This window comes from Pelobates fuscus, chromosome 3 (genome assembly GCF_036172605.1).
Source record: "Pelobates fuscus isolate aPelFus1 chromosome 3, aPelFus1.pri, whole genome shotgun sequence".
Taxonomy (NCBI): Eukaryota; Metazoa; Chordata; class Amphibia; order Anura; family Pelobatidae; genus Pelobates; species Pelobates fuscus.
Genome location: NC_086319.1, coordinates 234,620,514 through 234,648,086, shown reverse-complemented (window position 1 = coordinate 234,648,086; position 27,573 = coordinate 234,620,514). Strand labels below are relative to the sequence as shown.

General features: G+C 43.9%; 1 protein-coding gene across 2 annotated transcripts in view; it reads left to right on the top strand.

Annotated features, from left to right (window-relative positions):
- Positions 1–1,222: 1,222 nt before the first annotated feature.
- Positions 1,223–27,573, top strand: part of PRPF18 (pre-mRNA processing factor 18) — a 101,830-nt gene continuing 75,479 nt past the window's right edge. Inside the window, exons 1-4 of one of the 2 annotated variants that reach the window (XM_063448205.1) lie at positions 1,223–1,404; positions 2,242–2,319; positions 2,435–2,458; positions 12,563–12,667. In XM_063448205.1, coding sequence (XP_063304275.1) covers positions 1,339–1,404; positions 2,242–2,319; positions 2,435–2,458; positions 12,563–12,667 — 273 coding nt within the window. In that variant the 5' untranslated portion in view covers positions 1,223–1,338. The remainder of the gene's footprint in view (positions 1,405–2,241; positions 2,320–2,434; positions 2,459–12,562; positions 12,668–27,573) is intronic. The other variant, XM_063448206.1, reaches the window with a different exon arrangement.

Here is a 27,573-nt window from a genome sequence, read left to right as displayed (position 1 = left end):
CTGAGTTGTACGTATGTCCAGTTGCTGAAGAAGTGCAATTTCAATAATGTTCATCCAGAATGTCTTGCAGAACATTCTGGAAGTTGTGGTTTTGCCACAAATGGTGATCAACCCATGACTGATCACTATTTAAAGCACCAGTGCAACTCCCCATCCGAATCCCCATTTGTGGCAGAAGTGCAGTACAACGTTTGAATATGCGCAGTCCCTGTGTAGCATAACCAAGCTGGAACTGTAGATATTGCCAGATTTTGCCTGTTGGGCTCTCCACTCTTTCCACCTGCAACACTCTCTCTCTGGTGTGTGGCCAAGCTGTGTTGGAGACAGGAGACATTGGTGCATCATGCCTCACATAGCCACAACTAAGCACTGGTCTGCAAGCTGAGAATTGATGGCTGCCTTAACACCTTGGCAGCACTACACAACCCAGTTGTGAACGGAGGGCATTTTATTGAATTGTGCACACAAGTCTGACGGCCCCACCACTGCATCCCTACTATTACAGCAGAATGGTTGGGGAGTTCTCTGAATGGGATTTCATAAATGATTTTGACAATAAAACAAAGGGTGGGTTTCCAATAGCCTTGGTCACTTGGTCAGTAACAGATTTGCTCAGTCTGCCCATGACACTATTCTGCGTAATACGGAATACAAACACAAAATGAAGGCCTTTTGCGAAAACTCCCACTACTCTTGGATTCAGAATTGGCTATAGCACCCGGATGGCCATTAAAGTGAAGCTCACCTGCCACGTCAAGGAAAACCCTCTTAGGGGAGTCCTAACACTAACATTTCACCTTGCTGCTTTCAGCTAATATTTACCTAATTTATCACTAATCCCACAGAGAATTGGGGGGAGGCAGTGGCAGGGAGCTCATGCTATATCCACAGGAGAGCTTTAACTCACAAACAGTCTACACCATACGACAGGGGGCCTCAAACTGCGGCCCTCCAGATGTTGCTGAACTACAACTCCCATGATTCTTTGAATTACATAGATAGCCAGAGAATCATGGGAGTTGTAGTTCAGCAACATCTGGGGGGGCCGGGGTTTGAGGACCCCTGCCCTAAGGTTATATGAGCAATCCTGCTTTCCAGGCAGCCAGTAACACTTCCTCACACTACTAGGGACTTGCTGCTGGGCTGGCGTCCCCGTAGCCATAGCGACAGCATCAGACACCGGAAGTTCCTACCTGCCAGCGTGTGCGAGTCGCGCGGAGCATTCTGGGAGGAGGAAGTAGCTGCTGGTTTCCGCTGTAAACAAACTAGGTTGCGAGCTGCGTGTGTCCGTGTGGGAATAACTGGGCTTTTACAGGTGTGACCTCGGCGGCTGGAGACATGGATATTCTGAGAGCGGAAATTGCCCGCAAGAGAAAGCAGGTGGAGGAGAAGGAGCTGCTCGGGGTGAGTGCTGGCAGCCAGGGTGCACTCAGTGTCCCTGCAGGCTCTAGCAGGGCTCCTGTAATAGACTGACCTGTACCCCATTCATGGAGAGCTGGGGGGGAGGTCTGCCTTAATATTACATTGTGCAGCCACAGTGTGTTTATGGTTTAAGGAAGGTAGGGGGACGAGTTTTGATGCTTTGTTTTTCACACAGCTGCAGTAATTAAATTATTAGCAGTTTTGGGAAATGTTTCAGCAGCACACTCACTCATCTACTTCAAGTAGGAAAATGTAAGATGCAAGTGCAGTGTTTACTTTTTATATGCACAACGTTGAAGAGAGTGAACCAGTAAAAATGTTCTCCCATTTGGACCAGTGATATTTACTAGTGTGACTTTTATACATTTAGGCTGAAATTGTGAATTGTTTTAATTTTTAAGATTGTGGTTTACAATTTTAAACTATCTCAGAATTCAGCACGGTTCAATTTTTTTGTAAATAACCTATATAACTTACAATAGGTTATATTAGCATAATATGTGTGCTCCCAGTCTCATGATGCCATGTTTCATCATACCCCATTTTATATCTAAGGTAAGGGTGAGTTATACAATTTAAATATTGTTAAGTCATATGTATATTTTGTTTACAGCAGGGTTTTCCAAACTCTGGCCCTCCAGATGTTGATGAACTACAACTCCCATGATTCTCTGGCATTCAATTCAATTTGAAGAATTATGGGAGTTGTAGTTCAGCAACATCTGGAGGACCAGAGTTTGGAGATCCCTGGTACACTAATCTCAGTTGCTGTGAGCTGCTTGGTAACATGCATTCCAGAACTCCAATTTTGTCTTGCAGGATGGTAAAAAATATTTTAAGCGCAGTGAACTTGCCGAAAAAGAAAAGGAAGCCTATTTTGAAAGATGTGGTTTTAAGGTACTGAAATTACTTTTTCACCTCTACTCCATTGCAGTTGAGTTTTTTTTTTTTTTTTAGACTTCTGCATATTCAACTAACTAATTCTCTTTGTTTAATCTGTCACTTTCATTAGCCTAATGAGCAGACACAAGGAAAGGTATGATTGCTCAAAGAATTAGAAATGCATGTGCACATGTTTTAGTTATTATTTCTGTGTGTGCGTAAGCAGAATCATTTTGAGACCGCTTTAGTAATGTCTCTTTTTCCGGTCACTCAGCATAAGGTGTGAGGCATGAAATGGATTGGAATGCTACAAGAATTTTCTTGAACACTGGATCTACCGTTTTAGGTTAAATATTGGTTTAATACACTGTTCATATGCTGTCATCATGTTTGACTGATAACTTCTTCATTGTAGATATTCATTAACTTTATATATACCGCTAAGTTACTGACCTGTTAACTGTTTTGTTTTTTCTAAATGTGTACATTATCAACATTTTATCTATCTATAAAAATCAGCTACTGACTTCAAAAGGGAACATCATAATGAGGGAATCTTTATACTTTTTGCTTTCCAGCACTTGATTCCTAGTTAGCAGTATATGCACCATAGTTCCCACAGACGGGTAGTACACACCCAATGCCTTTTTTATTCACTCTGACGGGCAGCAGGCAAGACGAAGGTCTGAGGCCTACCTCGTCTCTTAGCTGACTCGAGCTCTGCAATTCGCCTCGGGATTGTCACAAGAGGACCTAACTCCCTTTAGTATCAGAAGGTACTTACCTGGCGCCCAACACACACACTCAATAAGGCAAAGATACCAATGGTCACACGTAAAGAAATTAGAGACTTTGGAAACATGTTCCAGCATCATTCTACCTACAAGATGGCAGCTCAAGTGAAGCAAGAGCCTACTCCTGCAGCTCGAAGATTCAGACTGAGGATCCAGCTGTGGTGACTCAGTCACCAGGGCCTGCGCTTGCAGTACTAGAGGGGGGTGATGATAAGCTTTGGCCACGAAGCAGGATATCCACAACTTGCTACAAGACAGTAAGGATCTCTTTGCAGCAGATTTAGAGACAGTCAACCTTCAAGCAGTGACAGATCGGCTGCAGGCTACTGAGGAGAACATAATTGACTTGCATCAGGAGGTGACCATTATGAGAGACACTCTGACATAAGTCCAGATTTCACCATCTGCCCTAACTTTACAGGTGGACCTGCTCAACGAACATAGCCAGGGGTTTACCAGACACCATTTCTGCTTCCCTTTTACTGTCAATAGAGGGCAAAAAATAGCTTTTTATGTGTTCTATCTCATTAACAAATCACTTACTCCCCTAACAGCATCTAGAGATGTTATCGTTCGATGTCAACCACTCGCCGCTAGAGGTTGTATCCTAATAGTGCTATGGGGCAAAACATCATATGCCTTTAAATCCTCACATCCTTCCCAAGACCTCAACAGGTCAACTCTAAAAATCTTGTCGTTGCTTGTTAATTCTGACGCAGGTGTGGAGTACAGGTCGTCTGAACCACACACTTTAACATTGGACAAACATTGGAGATTCATGCTAAACAGTGCACTTTAAGATCATTCTACTTTTTGAGGCACATCTGTTCTCCGTCTCTTTCTCTTAATATAAGAGAAGCCAGTATACCCTGACCGTGCATGCTTTTGTTAAGTCATGACATATGTTATGTGACAAGCTAACTAATTTTATTTTCTTGTATTATAAATACATGTGTATAAATGCCAATATACTCACAGTGATGTCTGTTACACATATACCTCAAGAAAATATTGATTGACAAAAAATAAATACAAATCTTTAGTAGTGAAGATCCATTTTAGTGGTGCAATCTGATTAAAGAGAATTTGTTTGGCAGAAATGTGCCATAATTCATGCTTTTAACATTCCATATATCTTCTGTCCAAACATTTGAACCACATCTTTACAAACTGTGTGGCAGGACACGTTAGTTTTGTGCTCTCCGTGAACACTTCCTGTCAGACCGGGTAGGGGAAGCGAAAGCTGCTCTACCACAGTCCGCCTGCTTAGCCACGCTACACAGAGGTAGGTGAAGCTAAACTGGCACAGGGGAGGGGACAAAGAAGGACACTGAAGGGGGGAGGCAGTGGTGTATTTTTGTTTTGCACTGTCCTAGGCATAACTAAACCTGGGCAACCCACTAATCTAAATTTGCCCCTTCCTGTCAAGGCCACACCCTTTCCTTTTTAAACCACACCTTTTCCTACTACTTTTAAAGGGGAAACTATAGTGCCAGGCAAACAAAGCTGTTTTCCTGGCACTATAGTGCACCCCTCGGCACTGAAGTGGTTAAAACTCCTTTGGCCACTTACCTGAATCCAGCACCGATGTCCCTCTGCACTGGGTAAAGCTCCTCCTCTGCGCTTGCATTAGACTTCCCCATAGGAAAGCATTGTATCAATTCTATCCTATGGGGATTCAGCAGATGCCTGATGTCCTCAGGTACAGTGTGAGGACGTCCAGCATCAGTTAGGTGACTTTTGGTCGCCTAACCACCCTGAAGTCCCTCTAGTGGCTGTCTGGTAGACAGTCACTAGAGGTGGAGTTAACCCCTCAAGTAATTATTGCAGTTTCTGAGAAACTGCAAGAATTTCATTTGCAGGGTTACAGAGATTGAGACACTGCACCCAGAGCACTTCAAAGAGCTGGAGTGGTCTGGGCTTCTATAATGTCTCTTTAAGCACACACTCTGACACACAGACGTCACTGACAGTCAGACACACCGATTTGACACACATTTATTAACAGACGCACATTGGCAGATACACTCTTACAGTCCTACACACTCACTGATTTGACACACGCACATTGACTGACACACTCATTTATTGACAGACACACTGACACTCATTGTCAGACACACTGATAGTCACAAAATCAGAGACTCTCACTGATTTGACACAAACACATGCTCTAACAGACACTCAGACACACACATATTCACAGACATAAACACACACACATACACTCACAGATATACAGACACCTTATTAATGTAATTAAATTATAAAAATTTTTCCACACAGCCTCCCTACCTGGAGAGCTGGCGTGGATCCGTCCCTTGAGTCCAGTGGGGCTGCTGTGAGGTGGGCGGCTTACCATCCGTGGCGGTGAGGGAGCTGTGATCTCTCTGCTCTGCACCCTCACGGGCTGTCTACCGATGCTGGGAGACGGAATGACGTCATCAGTAAACGGGGAGCGCGCGAGGGAGCAGAGCAGAGCGATCACCGCTCCCTCGCCGCCTCGGATGGTAAGCCGTCCGCCGGAGGGGGTTCTCTATCAGCAGGTCAGCTCTTGGCCCTCCCCATGACAGAGGATTCACAGGGGACGTCTTGATGGGTGTTTGGGGGCGGCATTTTTTTACGCCCCCTAAATAGTGCCGATCAAGGCAAATGCCTAGTTTGCCTTGGGCTAAATACATCCCTGGGGGGAGGGGACATAAGAAGGGCACAGGAGGGGAGGAGTGACAGAAGAAGGGCACAGGTTGGGGGGAAAGAAGAGTGGCAAAAGATGGAGAGAATGGGGCACTCAGAAGGATGGAGGGGTCACAAAAAGGTACACAGAGCGACTGTGGGGTCACAAAGAGGTACACAGGGGGACTGTGGGGTCACAAAGAGGGACTGAGGGTTGACAATGAGACTCACGGAGGGACTGAGGGGTCACAATGAGACTCACGGAGGGACTGAGGGGTCACAATGAGACTCACGGAGGGACTGAGGGGTCACAATGAGACTCACGGAGGGACTGAGGGGTCACAATGAGACTCACAGAGGGACTGAGGGGTCACAATGAGACTCACAGAGGGACTGAGGGGTCACAAAGAAACACATGGAGGGTCTGAGTGGGGACAAATAGACACACAGCAGCCAACCAAACAGCAACTGTAAATACGGAGAGGAGAGCCAACTTGGGATGGGTATGGTATATTACTATATTGTGAATAGGGGACAGTGTGTTAGTTAAGGGATCATGCATGTACTGTGCATGCAGAATTAGGTCAAAACCGCTGATTACTTGTCACTTCTGGTGACGTGTTCAAGAAATAGAACACCATCTCGACTGCCGCAGTGTGGCAAAATGATGCAAGTCTAAAAAGTGTGTCACCAACATGAAAAGTTTGGAAACCTCTGAATTAAACAATACCTTAAAGGGACACTTTTAAGCACCAAAACAGCTTCAGATTAATTACTCAATTTTAGTTTATTTATCATACATCCACTCAATTATCTGGCTTATGCTTATTTTTGTGTTTTAGCGTACAATGCATGGGAATACAGTATGGAGGGTATGTCCAGGTGCACACACATTTTTGCAACACCTGAGTTTATACAAGTGTACTTGGAGCATCATGGTAGCATTTTAAGCTGAAAGTACTGCTTATGTAAGTGAGAGATGACGGTGATGCATAACCGTAATTCTCCTCTGTAAAGGAACACATTAATGTTAAACATAAGTATATTTGTTTTTAACCTTTGGCATTCCTTGTTGTAGATCCAGGGTTCTCCAGTGAAATTAAAATAAAAGTCCAGTCCAGTCTCCTCTGCAGCCATTCAGCTTCCTCATTAGTGCTGATGATGTCAGTCAAAGCCAATGCTTCTCGTAGAGCAGGGGGCATACAGCTTTCAGAGGCTTTTCTCTGTCTAATGTAAATTGGCGTTTCTCAAATAACATTTTAAATTGCCCAAGAAGAGACCTTATGTATGCATCAAAAACACTACATTAAGATGTGGTGGTTTTGGTGCTTGCAGTGTACCTTTTTAAGAAGCAACAGCTATAGTTGTCAGGGAAATTCACACTGATATTATTGAAGAGATAAATTCAAATGAACACATTTTGCTCTCCTTATTTCAGCATGTAAAGGTAATAAAATTATTTGTATCATTAGTAGTTATTGATGACATGTTGAAAATTGACTGGTATCTAGAAGTGTGCTGCAATAATCCACTTTCTTATATATGTTTACATGTAAATTTTCTTGCTGATCTTGTCCAGGTAAACCGCACATTAACAATCTAACATTTTTTTCCCCCAGACAGTATTTGAAATGTATTAAACTTGGAGAAGGCTTGTGAATCCATTTTGTATATTTCAGATTTCTTTAAAAGTTTTGAGATTACGTTAAATTTGATTATTGGATGCTTGCATTCAATTATACCCCATACTTTGGGCTGAATTTAGACATGATTGAATTTATTATTAAATTTGTGCGTGCAGTCCATTATCCTCTGTATTTTTGTGATTTGCCTGTAATCTCGCAGTACAGCTATTGCTGCTTCCCTTGTTTTTGAGTTAAAGGACCACTATAGGCACCCAGACCACTCCAGCTCAATGAAGTGGTCTGGGTGCCAGGTCCATCTAGTATTAGCCCTGCAGCTGTAAACATAGCAGTTTCAGAGAAACTGTTATGTTTACACTAGGGTTAATCCAGCCTCCACGCTTCTCACTGTGAACACCACAGCTCTTGCCGTGCATGCGCATTCAAAGCTGACGTCGGGAGAGGGAGGAGAGTTCCCCAGCGCCGAGGGAGCCCGGTTTTACCTCTTTAGCCCATCGGGAGTGGCACCCTGATGGTGGGGGGGACCTAAAGACCCTATAGTGCCAGGAAAATGAGTTTGCTTTCCTGGCACTATAGTGGTTCTTTAAAGTGATAGTCATGAATAAAAATAAGTCTGCCCTTTGTGCCCAATGAGCTGCCTAATAAAAATGTATGACCAAGAGATAGTTAAACAGAATGATAGTTGTTTTTTTTCGTCTGGTGGAGAAGGCTGCAGTGTTTTGATCGCTGTAGGGGAAAAGACCTTGAGAAGCTCTTAAATGGATACTATAAGTGCCAGGAATATAGCTCCCTCTGCCTCCCTCACGCTCCTTTATTTACTTACCTGATCCCAGCGCCGATGTCCCTCAGTGTTGGGTCGCAGCTCTGCCGCCTCCTCCGCGAGACAGTAATTGGAGGCAGAATTAATGCTGCAATGTAAACGTTGCAGTTTCTCTGTAACTGCAATGTTTACCATTATAGCACTAAGTGCAATAGGGACACTAAGACACTGCACCCAGACCACTTCACTGAACTGAAGTGGTGTGATTGCATATAATGTCCCTTTAAGAAGTTAGATTACCTTTTACCTTTCATTGAGTCAGCTGCTATATGCTTTGTACAGTAATACTTACTTACTTTGCACTTAAAGGAACGCTATAGGGTCAGGTACACAAACATGTATTCCTGACCCTATAGTGTTAAAAACCACCATCTGCCCCCTTGCCTCCCTAAATATAGTAAAAACTTGTATTCAAGTCTGCAGCTGCTGCCTCTGCCCCTGATCTGCCTGCATGACTGACATTATCAGAAGTGATTCTTCAACAAATCACTGCTTTCCCAGAGGATTGGCTGAGACTGTCAAGGAGGCAGATCAGGGGCAGAGCCAGCACAAATAAAACACAGCCCTGCTCAATCAGCATCTCCTCATAGAGATTAATTGAATAAATACATCTATGTGGGCAAAGTCCAGTGTCTCCATGCAGAGGGTGGAGATGCTGAAAGGCAGTGATGCACAATGTGCAGTTCTGCCCCAGGAAGCACCTCTTGTAGCCATCTGAGGAGTGGCCAATAGAGTTATCCCCAGGCTGTAATGTAAACATTGCATTTTCTCTGAAAAGACCGTATTTACTGCAAAAAGCCTGAAGGGAAAGATTCTGCTTACCAGCACAAATACAAGAGGCAGTTGTTCTGGTGACTATAGTGTCCCTTTAAAGTTTGTAAAACGGTTGCATTATCTTCTGTGCAGTGATTAAAGGGACACTATAGTCACCTGAACAACTTCAGCTTAATGAGGTTGTTCAGGTGAGAACTATAGCTCCCTGTAGCCTTTCTTATGTAAACACTGTATTTTCTGAGAAAATACAGTGTTGACATTGAAAGCTAGGAACACTTCCAGTTGCAGTCACTCAGAGTGAACCAGAGGGACTTCGGAGTTGATCTGCTGTCAACAGAGGACAGGGCAGCACTGTGCACAGCATCCTGTGATTCAGTATCTCCTCCCTCTGCATTCAGACACTGAACTTTCCTCATTGAGATTCATTGATTCAATTCATCTCTATGAGGAGATGTTGATTGGCCAGGGCTGTGTTTGAATCATGCTGGCTCTGCCCCTGATCTGCCTCTTTGTCAGTCTCAGCCAATCCTATGGGGAAGCACTGTGATTGGATCAGGCTACCACGTCAGCAGACTGCTTGTTTTTCTGAGTCTAACAGCATGCAGATTTACAGCTTCAGGCTTGAATACAGTGAGATTTTGCTATATTTATGGAGGCATGAGGGGCCCAGGGGGGCTACATGGTGGTGTTAACACTGTAGGGTCAGGAATACATGTTTGTGTTCCTGACCCTATAGTGATCCTTTAAGTGTCTCAAAAAGATTATAAACTGAGGAAAAAAAATTATCCCCCCCCCCCCCAAAAATGGTGCACTTTTATGTCAGAAGATCTACCTTGCCTGCTGTGGTTTCTCAGATATCAGGCGTTGTAGACACTCTCTTTGTGAATTGCAGTTTACAATAAAAAGTCAACTTCCACCAATACAGTGGATAAACATAACCCATCCCCCCTGAAAAAAAAACACAAAAAAAGCAAGTAAGGGGGGGGCGGAGCCAGCAAGGCAACAGAGCGGTCGCATCTCTTGGAGCTCCTGCTCTAACTCGCCCTAACAAAGCTTTTATGGTGGAACCCAAAGCTCAAAGACCCCTCGAACCTTGCCTACAACTGGCTGAAGCGCTATGGGACGCAAAACGAAAAAGGCAAAAGCGGACAAAAGCTCCCAGGGGAGAGACATTGGAGACATGCTGCGGAACTCGCAGCAGGCCGCGTGGTCCAAAATGGCGCCGGACGACGACCTCACCTCCTATTCCTCGGAGTACTTCACACCAGACCTCCTGGATGGACCACCTTATGGCTTCATACCAGACCGCAAAACGGCGCCTCAAAGGACCGGGGATCCGGTCACTGCAGACCAAATTAAAAGGATGCTGGCAGATCTCCGCAAAGACCTGGCAACAGATATGGCTGGATATAAAGAGGCCATAGCAGGGGTCACAGCCAAAATCTCCCAGCTGGAGACCCACTCTACCACCCAAGACACCAGGCTCACAGAGGTGGAAAAGCAAGTAGCAGACTTGGCACGGCAACAACTAGCCAGATCAGAGGCGGCGGTACAATCTGAAAGTCAGGGGGATACCTGACTCGGTCGACATCGCTGACTTACCTCACTACATGCGGCGCTTCATCGGCAAGCTATATCGCTGAAGCTTTATGGTATGGTAATGGTATGTTCCGGCTGCCTAAACTGTCCAGAGCGCCGGCATCAGCGACGGCTGACCTCATTCTCAGATTCCAAGCACTCTCAGACAAGGCCACACTCCTAATGGCCTTGCGAAATAAAACGCCCGTCTCATTCGAGGGCTCCTCAATCACAGTTTTCCCAGACCTCACCTGGAGGAAATCATTACAACCTCTCCTGCAACACCTTCGCGCCAAAGAGATCCCCTATAAATGGGGTACACCACAAGCTGTCATGTTTTCACACAACGGGACTATCCTCAGAGCACAGGTGTATAAGGAGCTATAAGCACACCTACAATACACAGGCATCTGGCAGACATCACCGCCGAGTAAAACGGGACTGTCTCAGCTGAACCCGGCCACCATTCGGGACTTTACCCCGAGGGGGCAACGAGGAGCCCCACCAAATGGCTCAATCACCTGAGAGAGCAGAAGCTGAATCACCCATGGGGACTTTTGTGTTCCACCATTAATAACCTCCATGATTACCACAGTTAGAGAATGTTTTTTCGTTGATATGCCTTGATGTTCTCCTTTATATATGTTTCTTCTCGTTATTTTATTTTTCCTTTCCTTTTTATTGCGCATCTTGTACCAAATTAACAAAGCCTCATAGTCTTATAGGCGACCAACCACACTGTACCATGAAAGAGTAACGAGCACACACATAGTGAGGACGCACTGACCCGTTAACTAGCGTCCTGCATACCACACGGCCGAGTAATCACTGCCGCTCATAAACTACTACTACCCCCCACCCCTCCTTCCAGGGAACCAACTCTAAAATGCCGCACACATAGCCCTAGTGAAAGGAGGTACAAATTTTTCGTAGGTACCATCAGGCTGACCTCCACTTTTACCACACCCACAAAGGGTCCCACAATCGATATCACCTAATCTTGACTTGTAGAATGTACTTAAAATATAAAATGTGCTATGTCTTTAAATGCCATCGAATGTTTACTATTGTTGACTGCTATGCTAGCAATCGCTGTTGGGGCATTGCTTGCCTACTTGTACCCTAAATGCACAACTAAATAAAGAATAAAAAAAAAAGCAAGTAAAATAGTTGACTTTATTGCAAAATTAAAATAAACACAATTATTGCATGGCAAAATAAAGTCCACAACCACTCTAGAAAAGAGCTGCCTATTGTGATTCTTACCTCAAGCACTTTTAGCTTATGGGAACTACAATTGCCATGTGAAATGCATTGAGTTGCTCTATTTTGAATGTGATGGTGGGCTCTTCCAGCTTGCAGTGGTTTTGTATGTTCTTTCCATTGCAATAAATGCCAATATTTTTGTTATGCTTTTTGGAGTTAGTTTGGAAGGGGGTGGGGGGAGGTATTTCCCTACCTTTAGGCAAAAGTATGACTTCTTATTGTGAGCTGAACTGCCACACTATAGTTTTTTATACATTATATTTATTTATTTCCTCAATATCCTTTTCTAAATCTTATTTTAATTTTTGATTGCTGTAATTCATCAGTGTAAGCACATGAATATGAAAAGGGAACATGATGCATGATTTCTGCTGTAGCCACACTCTTGGGTCAGTGCTCAGCTTGCTTTCTGACACTTGCTGATCCCTTTTCACAGTGTTCGTACATTTTCCTGAACATACACTAGAGCCTTATCGAATTTAGAAAATCAAGTTAATTCACTATATTTAAGTTTATTGTACTAAAGTCTTCATATAAATTGTATCTGTACTGATGGCTCAGCTGTTCAAGAAATTGTACAGGTGCCAATTGGATGCTTGCATGATGAGATGGCCATAATTCATTTTTACTCTGGTATGCTTGAACTTTAAGCAGTGTTCTACATCCTCTATAGATGTGGTTTTCTCAATATTTGCGTTTTGTCCATTTAGGTGCAGAACCAAGAAGAGGAGGAGAGGCCTTCAACATCAAGTAATCCAGTGCTGGAATTGGAGCTCTCAGAAGAGAAGTTGCCGATGACCCTATCAAGGCAGGAGGTGAGAGGTTACTTTTATGTGTGATAAGTGACAGCTTGCAGAAGATATGATATTATATTTAGTCTGTAAAATGGTATCAGGAGTACATTTATCAGGTTTTGTGTAAAAATAAATAAAAATATATATATATATATAATTTTTCTCATCAAGTATCTACAGTTCCTTTTTACTACTAGAGCATGATTTAGTTTTTCTATTTCTATTCTGCATTCATTTTAGTTATTTTAAAATGGTAATGATTTTATTCTATAACCTATCGAATACATAACCAACCAATGTCTTCTGATGTGCGGTAATTGCTTAGTACGTAATGAGTTCTCTTCCTGGTTTTAAGAGAACATGAAGTAATGTGTTGGACTAGTGAATTAATGTACACATCTTAAAGGAACATTATAGGGTCAGGAACACAAACATGTATTTCATGTTTAAAACCACCTTCTAGGAAAGTATTGGATTGGCTGAGACTGTCAAGGGGACAGAGCAAACACAGTCCTGGCTAATGCGCATCTCCTCAGAGATATAAATTGAATCAATGCATTTCTATGAGGAAAGTTCTGTGTCTCTATGCAGAGGGTGTTGACACTGAATGTCAGTGCTGCACATTGTGCCTCAGGAAGCACGTCTAGTAGCCATTGGAGAAGTGGCCAGTGCAGTTATTCCTAGGCAGTAATGTAAACACTGCATTTTCTCGGAAAAGACTGTGTTTACTTCAAAAAGCTTGAAGATAATGATTCTACTCACCAGAACAAATACAATAAGCTGTAGTTGTTCTGCTGACTGTAGTGTCCTTTAAAACAGTCAAACATATCCCATGTTTACCCTCAATGGGCTAGTACAGTACAAATGGAATATATCGACTTGACAAAGATGCAAACCTCCTGTTGCAACCAAGTGGATTGTTTTATTAAACCATATTAATCCATCCATTTCAGTCCACCAAGGTAACAGTGCAGTGTTTCCATTGTATAGACAAGTGTTTGTATGTATAATAACAGGTCCAAGTGTATTTTCCCATTGTCAAACTTTTACACTATCTTGCAGATAGAGGGGTTTGCATAAAGAACAGTTCTGATGCAGTGTTCTAAAACGGGTTCCCAAACCAGCCCTCAAGTACCCCCATTCCAGTCCAGGATTTAGGGATTTCCCTGTTGTGTCTAAAGTGTGTTTTTATGTTTTTTCTTTCCTTTTTAAAAAACACCTTAGACACAACTGGGTAATCCCTAAATCCTGGAATGTTAGGGGGTACTTGGGGACTGGATTGGGAACCACTAAAAGATAAGCAATCAGCAAGAGCATTCTATTGGTTTACTGAGTAAATTCTCAGTTCCCTCTCTAGAATTGCATTTAAAAAAATAAAATACAAAAATTCAATATAAGTAAGCTTAGCTATACCATCAGCATCTCTGCTATTGTATAATCTGTGCATGTTTATTGCAGGAATGTTTATGGGTCTCTCAATAAAAATCCAAAACCCCAGTTTGTCTTTGCCCTCATTTAGAAATAGTGCCATTTGTGAGATCATAAGTCACTTCAGGATAGGCGCTTCCTTGAACTAGTGAGGTAAAACTCGATTACTTCTAACAGATGGAGTCAGAGAGACCATCTGATTGGCGCAGTGTGGTATTTTGCTGTGCATGCGAACTTGCAATCCAGTGCTTTCCTATGGGAAAACAAGGAGGCGGGACCAGGCATGGACAGAGCACTGCGGCATAAGATGCAATCTATGTTAACTATTGTGGAGTTAACTTATAACCTTTATGAGGGGCCATCTACTTAACGGTAACTAGAGCATGCTAGCGTTAAATTACACATTTGTATTCCTAACACTATAGTGTTCCTTTTAAGTGTGATAACTATTTTTAAGGGGCTGTATATTTGGTCACTTGCCTGACCTACCAACTTCTGACATTTGATCTTCTTTTGAAATTATCTGGATATAAAGTACAGAACTCTGCCTTAGGGGACTAAGCAATTTATACATTTGCATTGATTGTGGTTATGCTGTGGAGCTAGCAAGAGCTTTCCAAGAATAACACAGCGGTTAGTTTGTCAGCTGGGTGAAATCACAAGGACTCTCGAAAACGACTGTTCCACGTTTTTAATAAGTTGAAGGATTTCCCAAAACCAGAGTATCAATCAGTGTTGCATAAGAAATGTTGGCTTACTTTAAAGTCAAATTACTGGCTCCCTTTTAGCAATACTTCAAACTTGTTAATGGGGCAGAACATGGCTCTGATATAAATTAAGGCCAGTGAGAAAATTTATGGCTAGAAAATGAATATTTTCCATCCACAAAAAAAGGTATTTAAAATAAATTATTAACTTTTCAGTGTGTGTAACTAGTTTAATTGTATTTTACTGATATTATTTTAACCTTGGTAAGTATGTACTGGCACTATGGTAAATATTCATCTCTACTTTAGCAAGTGACCTTGTTTTTAACCCCTTTGTAGCTACTATTTAAAGGGACACTCCAGGCACCCAGACCACTTCTGCCCATTGGAGTGGTCTGGGTGCCAACTCCCACTACTCTTAACCCTGCAACTGTAATGATTGCAGTTTTTTAATAAACTGCAATAATTACATTGCAGGGTTAACTCCACCTCTAGTGGCTGTCTACTAGACAGCCACTAGAGGGCACTTCCTGCTTCATAGCAAAGATTTTCTTTGCTAGAGCATCGCTGGACGTCCTCACGCTGTGTGAGGACCTCCAGCGTCGCTCACTTCCCCATAGGAAAGCATTGAAAATCATTTTCAATGCTTTCCTATGGGGAGACCTAATGCGCGTGCACAGCATTGCCGCGCATGCGCATTAGGTTTCCTCAGCCGGCGGGCGGGATCAGTCTCGCCCACCGGCTGCCGTAATTACTGGGAGGAGCGGCGCCGACCCGAAACCACCGCCGAGGGACATCGGCGGGGTCTCAGGTAAGTGACCTGAAGGGGTTTTCCCCCCCTCAGCTACCTGGGAGGGAGAGGGTACCTGCAGTGCCAGGAAAACGGATTGTTTTCCTGGCACTGGAGTTTCCCTTTAAGACACTGTCTATGCAATACAACAACTACAGCTCATTGCTTTGAGTGCTGCTCTCTGATTTTTATGTCAAAATGTTTTGACAGTTAAAAAAAACAAAAACAAAAAAATAAAACAGGCCTCTCCCTGGCAGTGGACCCCAAACAGGTAGTTTAACACTATACCATCAGGAAAACATGTTTTTTGTCCCTGACACTAGAGTTCCTTTAAGCAAATCTTATAATCACATTTTTATTTTTACTAATACATTCTGCTAATCTCTCAATATCAACAATGACTCATGGACGAAATGTTAGAGCATAGGTTTTTTGCACAAACATTTTTACTTTAACATTTTGTCACTTGCTGAAAGAGTATGTCATTTAAGTAAATGTGCACCAATTTTAGTTTTTACAATATTGCATACAATATAATGCAATATTGTCTCTTACAACATCTTCCATTTATAGCCCAGTTCAGGCTAGTACAATGTACTAAGCATGCACAAAATGTATTTTGAAATGAATCATTATAAAACCTTTAGTCAGTGATGGCTACAAACGTGCATTCCATAAGTTTTAGCAAGCTTAAATGGACACTATAGTCACCTGAGCAACTTTAGCTTAATGAAGAAGTTTTGGTGTATAACATGCCCCTGCAGCCTCACTGCTCAATCCTCTGCCATTTAGGAGTTAAATCCCTTTGTTTATGAACCCTAGTCACACCTCCCTGCATGTGACTTGCACAGCCTTCCATAAACACTTCCTGTCAAGAGAGCCCTATTTAGGCTTTCTTTATTGCAAGTTCTGTTTAATTAAGATTTTCTTATCCCCTGCTATGTTAATAGCTTGCTAGACCCTGCAAGAGCCTCCTGTATGTGATTAACCCCTTAAGGACACATGACCTGTGTGACATGTCATGATTCCCTTTTATTCCAGAAGTTTGGTCCTTAAGGGGTTAAAGTTCAATTTAGAGATTGAGATACAATTATTTAAGGTAAATTACATCTGTTTGAAAGTGAAACCAGTTGTTTTTTTCATGCAGGCTCTGTCAATCAAAACCCGGGGAGGTGTGGCTAGCACTGCATAAACAGAAACAAAGTGATTTAACTCCTAAATGACAGTGAATTGAGCAGTGAAATTGCAGGGGAATGATCTATACACTAAAACTGCTTTATTTAGCTAAAGTAATTTAGGTGACTATAGTGTTCCTTTAACTAACTGCTAACATTGAAGTTGTTTCTCACAGGTTGAGCCTTCTGTAGGCATTGCTAACAATACCATGTTGTATGCAGGTTTCCTTTAAAGGTACATAAACTTTATGAATAAATGTATTTATATGTAGTGTTACCATTAACATTTAGAATAATGCCAAAGTAAGAATTAAATAAATAAAACTCGCCATTAATTCAGCGCTGCATCTCACTGCGACCGATTCCTAGCCCTGCTGTGAGATTATTAGTGATGTGTAAGATCTCGGGTCAGACCAATGCTTCTTATAAAGAGGCATTGGGGCCCTGTTGCGAATGCACAGCAGTGGACATTATCACAGAATTATCATAGTTTGTCGTCGTCATGTTGGGTCTGATGTCTTCACAAGGAAATGCCTCTATCACCTTGCTTGATCGACATCCACTAGAATTATTCAGACTGACAAATATTGTTATGGTACTTTTTCAGTAAACCAAAATGTTTAAGTGTCTATCTGTTCCTGTCCAAATTAAAGAGAATTGAATTGCGTATATACGCTGAAGTAATTCAGTCTGACACACGGAGTTCAGGTTAAAATAACTTCGAGGAAATTTATTGGCAAGTGCAGAATCAGCGGGCGCGCAGGCCCTTTTAAGAGACATTTTCGTCATCATTGATTATCAAGATATCAGTGAATAAACATCATTAATTGGATTAATTGTTAAGTGTCTGGGTTAGTGTCCACCTATCAATATAATTAATTGGATCAAAAGCTAAGTGGTTAGTTCCGTGTCCACCCACCAAGAGGTGGTACTTTTTCGGACACGGGTGGGGGACAAGGGGTCTTGAGCGTCATTTTACTCGGTCGGTGATGTCAAATCTCGTGGTTAGGTGCAAGGTCTCTTATGAATAGAACATTTCATTACTACTGTGTTCTCATGGCCTTTAAATTATACTATGTTGCGAGTTAGGGGAAATTCAACAGTTCCTGGGTTAGTCATATCCTTATGGAGAATACAGTCTTTGTCTTTTGTATTAGATGTGCTGAGAAATACTGTCATGTAATGTAGTTTTCATATGAAGAAGTCAGGTTATGAGGACAAAATGGAGGATTTGTCACAGTATCAGGTTAATACAGAGTTAGAGCAGCAATTCAATATAAATACAATAAGATTTTTTTAATAATTCTACATCAGTCCCCCCTATGAAATGTTAGATTCTAAGAGATAAAAACTTTATTTGTTAATACCAGAAGACGTGTTAGCCCAAAGGCACAGAAACCCCGTGGCCGCTAGCTAGGTGTTAATGCAAAGTGCAAGTCTGTCCCTATTTTCTGACCCTACTAGGCTAGCTCATCTGTCAGTATGGCTCTCGAACACTTCACACCCATGGGTATCCCACGGCAGCTAACCCACCGCTTCTCCACACGGGGCCTTTACCATTCACTGACAGATGCTGTCCCTAAGGTGGTCCCTTCCTAGAACTCTCGCACTTTATCATCAAAAGGGATGGATTGCAGCGGCAAACAGGGTGAGTTGAGATCCTGGAAATCTTGGTCATCAACGTCAAGTAGTGTGAAAGTGGGTGCCGCTTGGTCAATAGTCTTCGTGAGAGCTTTCCTCAGGCAGGGGAAGACACAACAAAAGAGAAGAGCAAAGATAAAAAAAGAAATTAGTATTGCCATACCAATATGCATTAAAGCCTTTTTCCAACCCGTCATCCAACCAAACCATCTGTCCCAGGGATCTTTTATCCCGGAATTCCTTTTTAATTCTTCTGAGAGGTCATTTAATTTTGCTATGGCTAATGTAACTTTACCATTAGGACCTGTGTTTTCTGGGATGTAGGTACAACATGTCATGGTGTCGGGCAAAATTTTACATACCCCTCCTTTTTCGGCTAGGATCATATCCAGGGCTATTCTATTTTGGAAGGCCATTTGGGATGTTGCCTGCAATTGTTCGGCTAATCCCTGGAGGGCATCTCTGGTGTAATTAACGAAACGCTGTTGATTGTAATAAATGTAGTTTATCCAATTTAAGTTCTTGTTTGCAGTAACTATGGTAAAAATTGATTCAAATCCTGCAGCAACTTCATCTCTTGCTTTAAATTCATTGGGTACCCCCCTAGGCACCCCAATGGCATCAATGTAAATGTGAGGGTCAAAACTTCCTTTTACTGGGGCTTCACGCTTGGCCTTAGTGTGGCTGGACTCATGGGTGTTGGTGTGTGTGTCAGAAATAATGTGTATAGGCATAATGGCCTTGGCCAATGTACACTCCCCCCACCACTCTGTGTCCATTCTGGATCTTAACTGTAAATCCCCACACAACCAGTAAATATCTCCCAGTGACCTAGTGTGCTGCTGCAGCAAACGTACAGGAACAGTTCTATATGTAGTACAATAACCTGCGGGAAAGTTACCCACAAATTTACCAATCCCATCATGTTTGACATAGCAAGTGTAATTACCTTTATATACGGTAACACCATGAGGAGGTCTTACATTTTTGGCTATAAGAGGATACTCCGCTGTCCATGCTTGACATTGAGACCTGTTGAAATTATATTGGTAGGCAAAAAGACTTAAAATGCAATTTTCTTCATCTACTGGCAGGGTTAAAGGTACAGTGCCCAGATGAGGCCGGGCACCACCACACACATAGCATGCGGTTCGGTTATGTTTGTTGGCATTATATTTCATCCATTCTAACCATAGGTTAACATCATTAAAACCTGTTTCAGCGGCCATAGTATCTTCAAAGGTGGGGTTAGCAATGGCCATCATGTCCTTAAAGGACTGGATGTGTGGTTTTAATGGGTTTGTGACCATATGAGTAGCTCCTTGCCACTCAGGGGAATTACACATATCTTTAAGGTAGAAATGCCCTAATTTAGTATAGGAACCCTTTTTCCAGTACATTCCCAATACATACTGGTCTGCATCTGTTGGGCTTGGATGCTCAACATTAAGAATTAATTTCATTGGTGTGCCTCCTCCAGGCTTTCTCAGAGTCATTCTTTGAAGGAGGGACCTACCATGATCATCTACTTTAGATAAGGCACTTTTTGGCTTGTAGCCCCAGGAAGGTCCGGCATTCCATCCCGCCGCCCCCCAATGGCCACAATTATGCCCCCATTGTTTGTCAACTACACAAACATATGGATCTTTTACATGAGGGATATCTCTATAGATATTCTGGATTTGTGTTGTAGTGAATGGGCATTCTACGATGTCACAATAATCAAAGGTATAGGTAGCCACACGGGTACATGATGAATTATACCAGAAGGTGTACCCACTAGCATCTTTAGTGATGGCTACTTGCTGGGCCTTAATTAAACTAATTAAGGAGACAATGTACCAGAGGTACATGGTTGTGCGGTATCTGCTTCCTCTGGGGCAGGAGACTTCTTGCAGTGGGAAGCGTGGATCCAATGTGGCCTGCCGGCCAATTTGACGGAAGTTGCGGTGATCAGGAGAACTTGGAATGGCCCGTCAAATCTTGGTTCCAGGGTGCTTTTCCGCACGAACTTCTTAACCAGAACCCAATCTCCGGGAAGCAGGTTATGGGTACCTGTGTTCAGATCAGGATCTGGAATTGAAGAGAAAACTTGGGCATGTATTTTGTTCAAGGCACTTGCAAGTTCAGTTACATAGTCTACTAAAACATCTGATTGAAGCTGTAACTGCTGTGGATAATAACAACCTAGCCTGGGTGCTGTCCCAAATAGAATTTCATATGGGGATAACGAGTGTTTCCCTCTAGGTGTGTGCCTAACGCTGAACAAAGCTATTGACAGACTTTCTGGCCAGGGCATTTTTGTTTCTTGTGACATTTTTAACATTCTGGCTTTTAGAGTGCCATTCATGCGCTCTACTTTACCACTACTTTGTGGGTGGTAAGGGGTGTGGAAGGCTAGGGTCACTCCCAGAGCAGTCCAAATTTCTTTAGTCACTGTTGCTGTAAAGGCTGGGCCTTGATCACTTTCAATGACTTCTGGAAGTCCAAATCTACATACAATGTCTGTAAGTAGGCGTCTTGCGGTTGTTTTTGCAGTGATATTGGCTACAGGGTAGGCTTCTGGCCAGCCTGAGAACATATCCACCATTACTAGTGCATATTCATGAGACCCACTCTTGGGCATTTGGATATGATCAATTTGAATTCTCTGGAATGGGTACATGGGTTTTGCTAGGTGCTTTGCAGGCACCTTGATTGGTCTTCCTGGATTACATTTTGCACAAATGACACAGGCCCTGCAGAAGCTGTTGATCAGGGTTGTGATTCCAGGTGCTTCATAATATTTTTGAATGAGGGCGGCCATTAGGTCTTTTGACAGATGTGCAGGCCCATGGGCCCATTGGACAACTGCTGGGTATAAGTTTCTTGGAAGGCAAAATTTAGAATTGTTGTAGTAAATTCCGTCCTTTAGGACAGCTCCTTTCTTCTTCCATTTCTGGATTTCTTCAGGGGTAATTATAGCTTGTTGTTCTCGTAGAATTCTTAGGTCAGTAGGAAGAGTTTGTAAGGTAAAGATAGGAACTTCTTCTTCTTGACCGGACACTTCTTCATCCACTTCCTGCAAATCTCTGGCTGCTTGCTTAGCAGCCTGATCGGCCAAATGGTTGCCCTTTGCTTCATCTGAATCCAATTTCCCATGTGCCTTTACTTTCAAAACGGCCACTTCTTCAGGGAGTAGGAGGGCATCCATTAGTTCCTTGATTGCAGAGCTGTGTTTGACTGGTGTACCGGCAGTGGTAAGAAATCCTCTTGTCTTCCAAATGAGGCCGAAGTCATGTGCCACACCCAGAGCATATCTTGAATCTGTATAGATGTTGGCACGCTTTCCCTTGGAAATCTTGCATGCTGAAGTCAGGGCTTGCAATTCAGCTTCTTGCGCAGACATTGCTGGCGGTAGAGGTGATGACTTGAGAACTTCCCCTGTTGTGGTTACGGCATATCCTGTATGGTATTTTCCTTCTTCATCAGCATACCTTGAACCGTCCACAAACAGAGTAAAATCCGGATCCGGTAATGGATTCTCATGCACAGTTGGTAAGTGTACTGTTTCCATTTTCATCTGTTCGAAACAGTCATGAGGAGTTTCTGGGTCATAGTCATTTGTTATAACTAGGTCTTTAAATTCTTTTTCCAGGAAATGTCGTGGCCATGCTTCAAGAAGGTCAGTTGCTGGGTATTTGGCAATGCCATTTTCCTGTAGTTGTGATTCATCCATGGTGGCCCATAATTTTGCCATGGGCCCAAGGTCATTCCATGATCTTGTCTTTAACTTGGTAACAGGAATATGTGGAATAGCAGTATCCCAATGATGGTATAGGTAATTGAGTTCTGGGGGCAGTTGGATCAGGACCATGCTGTTGCCTTCCGAGTCACAATAGAAATCTTGGGTAGTGAGCTTTACTTCAAACCAGTGGTAGAGCTCATCTTCATAGCAAGGTTCAGGAGTAATGTCTGGCTTGTACCACATGGTACAGAAGGCGTAATCTGGACCTTCACAGAGAGGTGTCTTGTCCTCGTGAAAAGTTAAATGTGGATGCATTTTCTTGATACATCCACAGAGAAGGTAAATGTAGGTTTCATCTGTGACAAACCCATAGTAGATACCCCCCTCAGGGAGTGGAAGAAGAGTGGATGGGTTAAGAACTTGACACCTTTGTATAGAAATGTTGTCAGGCAGAAGAAGATGACATTGCAGACGTAGGTGTCTAGCGGGAGACACGTGCTTGAGCTGGACTTGGTTGATAATGGCAGAGATGTCATGAGGGGCCAAAACAACCAACGGGTGGCCAAGGACCAGGTCTGAAGTTCTTTCAATAAGTTCTCTTGCAGCAAAAACAGCCCTAAGGCAGGAAGGGGTCCCTCTAGCCACAATGTCCAGTTGGCATGAAAAGTATCCAATAGGCCTCTGGCGGCCTTTTAAGTCATTAGTTTGGGTAAGAACTCCTGTAGCATGACCTAGTCTTTCAGAGACAAATAATTTGAAAGGCTTGGTATAGTCTGGTAGGCCCAAGGCAGGAGCAGAGACAATGGCACGTTTAAGAGATTTGAAATTGTCCAGAGCTTCGTTGGTCAGGCCGAATGGATCTGACTTGAGTGCATCGTAGAGAGGTTGCATAAGCAGAGAGGCCTCTGGGATCCATGCTCTGCAGTAGGAAATGAGGCCTAAGAAGGCATGAAGAGATTTTGAAGTCCTTGGGGGTTGAATGTCCATAATTGTTCTGACTCGGTCCCGAGTGAGATGTCTGGTACCTTGAGATAGGCAATGTCCAAGGAAAATCACAGAGGGTTGACAGAATTGCAGCTTGAGAAGCGAAGCTTTACATCCTTGTTCTGCCAAATAGCAAAGCAGACTAATTGAACATTTTTCAGTAGTGGGTATATCATCTCCACAGAGCAACAAATCATCCACATACTGGAGTAAAACAACTTCTGGGTGTTCAGCTTGCCATGGGTCAAGAATAGTACACATGGCTTTGGCAAATTGACTTGGAGAATTTTGTGCCCCTTGGGGCATGACAGTCCATGTATATTGTTGCATTTCATGGGTGAAAGCGAACAGGTATTGACAGGATGGATCTAGTGGAACACTGAAAAAGGCATTAGCTAGATCAATGACTGTGAAATACTTTGCAGAAGGTGGGACGCCAGAGAGCAGGGTATGGGGGTTTGGTACAAGAGGGGTGTCCAGGACAGTGGCTTCATTGACCGCACGGAGATCCTGAACCATCCTGTACTTTACTGGCTCACCTTTTAGAGTCTTCTTCTTCACAGGAAATAATGGAGTATTACATTCTGATTTACACTCCACTAAAGCACCCTTTTCCAGGAGCGCTTTGATGTGAATAGAAATGGCTGCAGCCTGTGCTGGTTTTAGAGGATATTGTGGTTTCCTTGGTAACTTAGCTCCTGGGATAAGCTTAACCACCACAGGTGGGACATTTAGATGACCTATATCCTCTGGGCCTGAGGACCATAACTTAGCAGGCACCTGAGTTTTTAACTCATCTGGGAAATTGGACCTAGGTTCTGCTGCTTGCTCATTGGGTATATCTAATTGCAGCATCAAAGGTAAGGAGCACAGGGCTGAAGTGTCAGAAACAGATAGAGGTGTAGACATTTCTACCTGTCCATCTGGAGTGAAGGTTATAGACGCCTGCAGGCGTGAAAGGACATCAGCGCCTAACAGGTTAATTGGGCATGTGGAGGAAACTACAAAACGAGCAAGTAAGCTTGTGCCAACCCGCAGAGGGGTTGTTAGAGGACTGTGTCTCGGTTGGCCATCCACTCCAACACAGGAGACATCAATACTTGACAAGAAAGATGGGTCTGGCAGGTCTTGTTCTCTGAGAACACTTCGGGCTGCGCCTGTGTCGATAAGAAATGTGGTAGGTTGGCCTTCAATGGGTAAAGTTACTGTGGCAAGTGGCCCCCCCCCCTTATCCCCTGTAAACACTGCCATGACAGGGGTTAATGACACAGGTTTGCCAATTTCCTAATCATCATCTGGTTCCTCAACAATTGGAACCGTTTTCATGGTCTTAGGGGCCGGGGCAGGCTTGGGAAACTTTTTGGGCTCCCCTGTAGGAAACTTTTTGGGCTCCCCCGGTTCCCTTTTGGGTTCTGGACAGTCACTTCTGTAGTGTCCCTTAGCCCCACAATTAAAACATGTTACGTCCTCTAACTTGACACCCTTGGTGCCAGGGGTGATGGGGGTGGCACGGGCCACCATGAGAGGAGCTGAATTGGGTCTTCTGGGGGTTTGGGCAGATTCCAAACCTCTAGCAACTAGGAGTAACGTATCTAGGGGAACAACCTTGTATTCAGGGCGTGCAGCAATGATTCCCTTGCGTATGGAATCTTTAACACCTTGGACAAACGCACCTGATAGCATTTGTGAATGAATTTTGTCAGTGAGATCAAATCCCAAATCTGTAAACATTTGATATAATCTTGCATGAAACCTTTCCACTGATTCTCCTTTGTCTTGCACAACATCAGTAAGGCCAGCAGCTTGATCTGCAAGTTTATCCTTAGCCCAATCTCTCAATTGATTGCAAAAGGTTACTCCGGAGGGATAATCAACATCACTTGTAAGCAGATCTGTACTGAGGTGGCGGGCCATGCTGGGCCAATATGCATCCCCTGCTTTAATAGCACAAATGCTCAGTAGGTCACGCCAGGCGGCGGAATAAGTCTTTTGTATCTGAACTATCCCTCGGTAAAAAGGCATAGGCTGTTTCTCTGGGTCAGGGAGAGATTTCATTAAAGCACTAGCTTGTGTGGGGTTAAAAGCGACATATTTAGGAGGGGCCTGTTCTCCCCGACCCTGATGGCCGAAGGGATCTTCAATAGAACGGTGGGCTCTCGCAGCCTCCATTGAACCCTGGGACAGCCTGTCATCCTCTTCCTCATCTAGCTCTATTATCTGGGACCTTCTGCGTGAGGGGAACACCTGAGGAGACAGGGCCGGGGGATAGGAGGGAGCTCCGGAGGCGGGAGTTGCCATTGGGTCATAACCTTGGGACCGGTAATCACCGGGAAGCACCGGCATCAGGGGTGCTGAATGGCTGGGGGCCGCCATATTGGAGGCGGGGAAGGAAGTTGCATTGGGGTTAAGGGAAGACGTGGCGGCCATGTTGGATGTGGGCACATCCGGGGCAGACTGAACCGGACTGGGCATGACCGGAACCTGGGGAGTGACTTGGGGAAAGGGGTATGGCCAGTGAGGATAGGGGTATGGGAAGGGGTATGGCCAGGCCATTTGGGTGGGAGTTGGGGCGGAACCTGGAGTGGGCAGTGAGGTTGGGGAGGGATTAGCAGAGGGGGTGGGAAACTGGGCTGTGGTCGGGGCGGGCGAGGGAGAGGGTGGGGAAGAGTCAGTAAAGGTGCCTGAAGGAGGAGGAGCCGGAGTGGGATCAGCAAGATTGACAGTGGCAGGAGAGGAGGGGTTAGTGAACTGGGCAGATGCAGATGGGAGGGTAGGATTATCTACGGAGACAAAGTGTGAGGAAGGAATGGCAGATGAGATGTTAGCATTAGACTCAGAAGGTGGCTTGGGGATGGATGAGGATGATGGGAATGTTAGGGAGGGAGAAGGGGAAAAGTAGGATCCATCAGAATTTAGGACCGGGCAAACGGGAGAGGTGACGGGATGGGGATTGGGAGGATTAATCAGCTGGCAATCTCCCATTACTGACTGGATCTTTGGGATAGACATCCCCCGGGCGCCATTTTGGGGCGCTGGCTGAGGAAGAGCCCCAGCAACACAATTATTATGATACACAAACATTTTCACACCCTTGTGAATTATTTCTTCTTCAACCCAACCTTCTTGCTGAATAGCCTTTGCTACTCTGTACCATGCTTCAGCTGTTTTTAATAAATCATAATTTGCAAGCTTGCCTTTCTTTTCCATCAACAATCTACGCCAACTTTCTGGTTGTAATCTACCACATGTCGGCACAGCTATTTTACAAACTTTTGCAATCTTTTCAACACCTTTAACCATCTCCTCACCCTCTCTGTCATCAACTAAATCACATGCTAACCAGCCCTTACTGGGCTTACTTAAATCCTGCCCCATGATCCCTTCTCCCCTACACCAGCGTCCCAGATATAGGGAAAGATAAGGAAAATTGAACCGGAACGTCTACAATGCTCGACTGCCACCTGAGAATCGTGGGTCTTTCTCAAGTGCGTCTTCCCAAAACGTAGACTAGTCACTGAATCCGCCTACCCGGGGTGGTAGACACGGATTGGAGCGAGGTGAGAAGTGTGTGACCAATCACTTCTCTATTAAGAGGAATGGGAGTGGATAGTATAATAGTACAGGAAGTGTAGAAAAGGTAAAGAGTAAGGGAAGAAAAAATCCTTAGAGACAGATACAGGAGTTTAAATGACTCCACATTAAACAAACAAGACAACAGTACAGTTGAAATACAGTGCATGCATCACAGTTCAAATGAAATCAACAGTAATCCCTTTCCTTCTACATGTGCTTACTCCAAAGTCACCTTTCTCAACCTCGTAGTGTCCCCGCTCGGAGAATGACTTCCTCAAGTCTCACTACCAGCGGCCAAGGATAACAGCTAACACCGGTCCGAAATCCTTTCTAGCCTCCCTCGTTACAGCAGTCCACTTAAAGTGGCCACGCCACCCTCACTCCCGTAGTGCCCTTATAAAACCCACTCTATAAGTCTCACTACCACGTGATGCGGAAAACAAGCAATGCCTGCCTGAATCCCCCCAGGAAACTGAGTCCCCTGCCACAAGGCTAAGTCTCCTACCACAGTTAAAATAATCAGTGGACCTTCAACTCAACTAGAGCCGAAGGGTCCGGGTCAGGACGTCCCCAACTCAACTAGAGCTGGATGGTCCGGGTCAGGACGTCCCCAACTCAACTAGAGCTGGATGGTCCGAAAGCGCACAGTGAAGCTAGCTAGGCTATCAAAGTGACACAAAATTGGATCACAGGAAACTATGATTCTACACAGATCCCACAATTCCACAAACTTCTTTTTCCTTACAGCCACAGCCACGAGGCTCCTAAAAGAAGTAAACAGGCAAAGAAGACCCCCAGGAACACATCCACAGGTCAACCCCCCTTTTTCCCTACAGCCACAAACACGTGGCTCCTAAAAGGAGTAAAACAGGCAACAGGACTCCAGGCAAATCCCCCGGGTC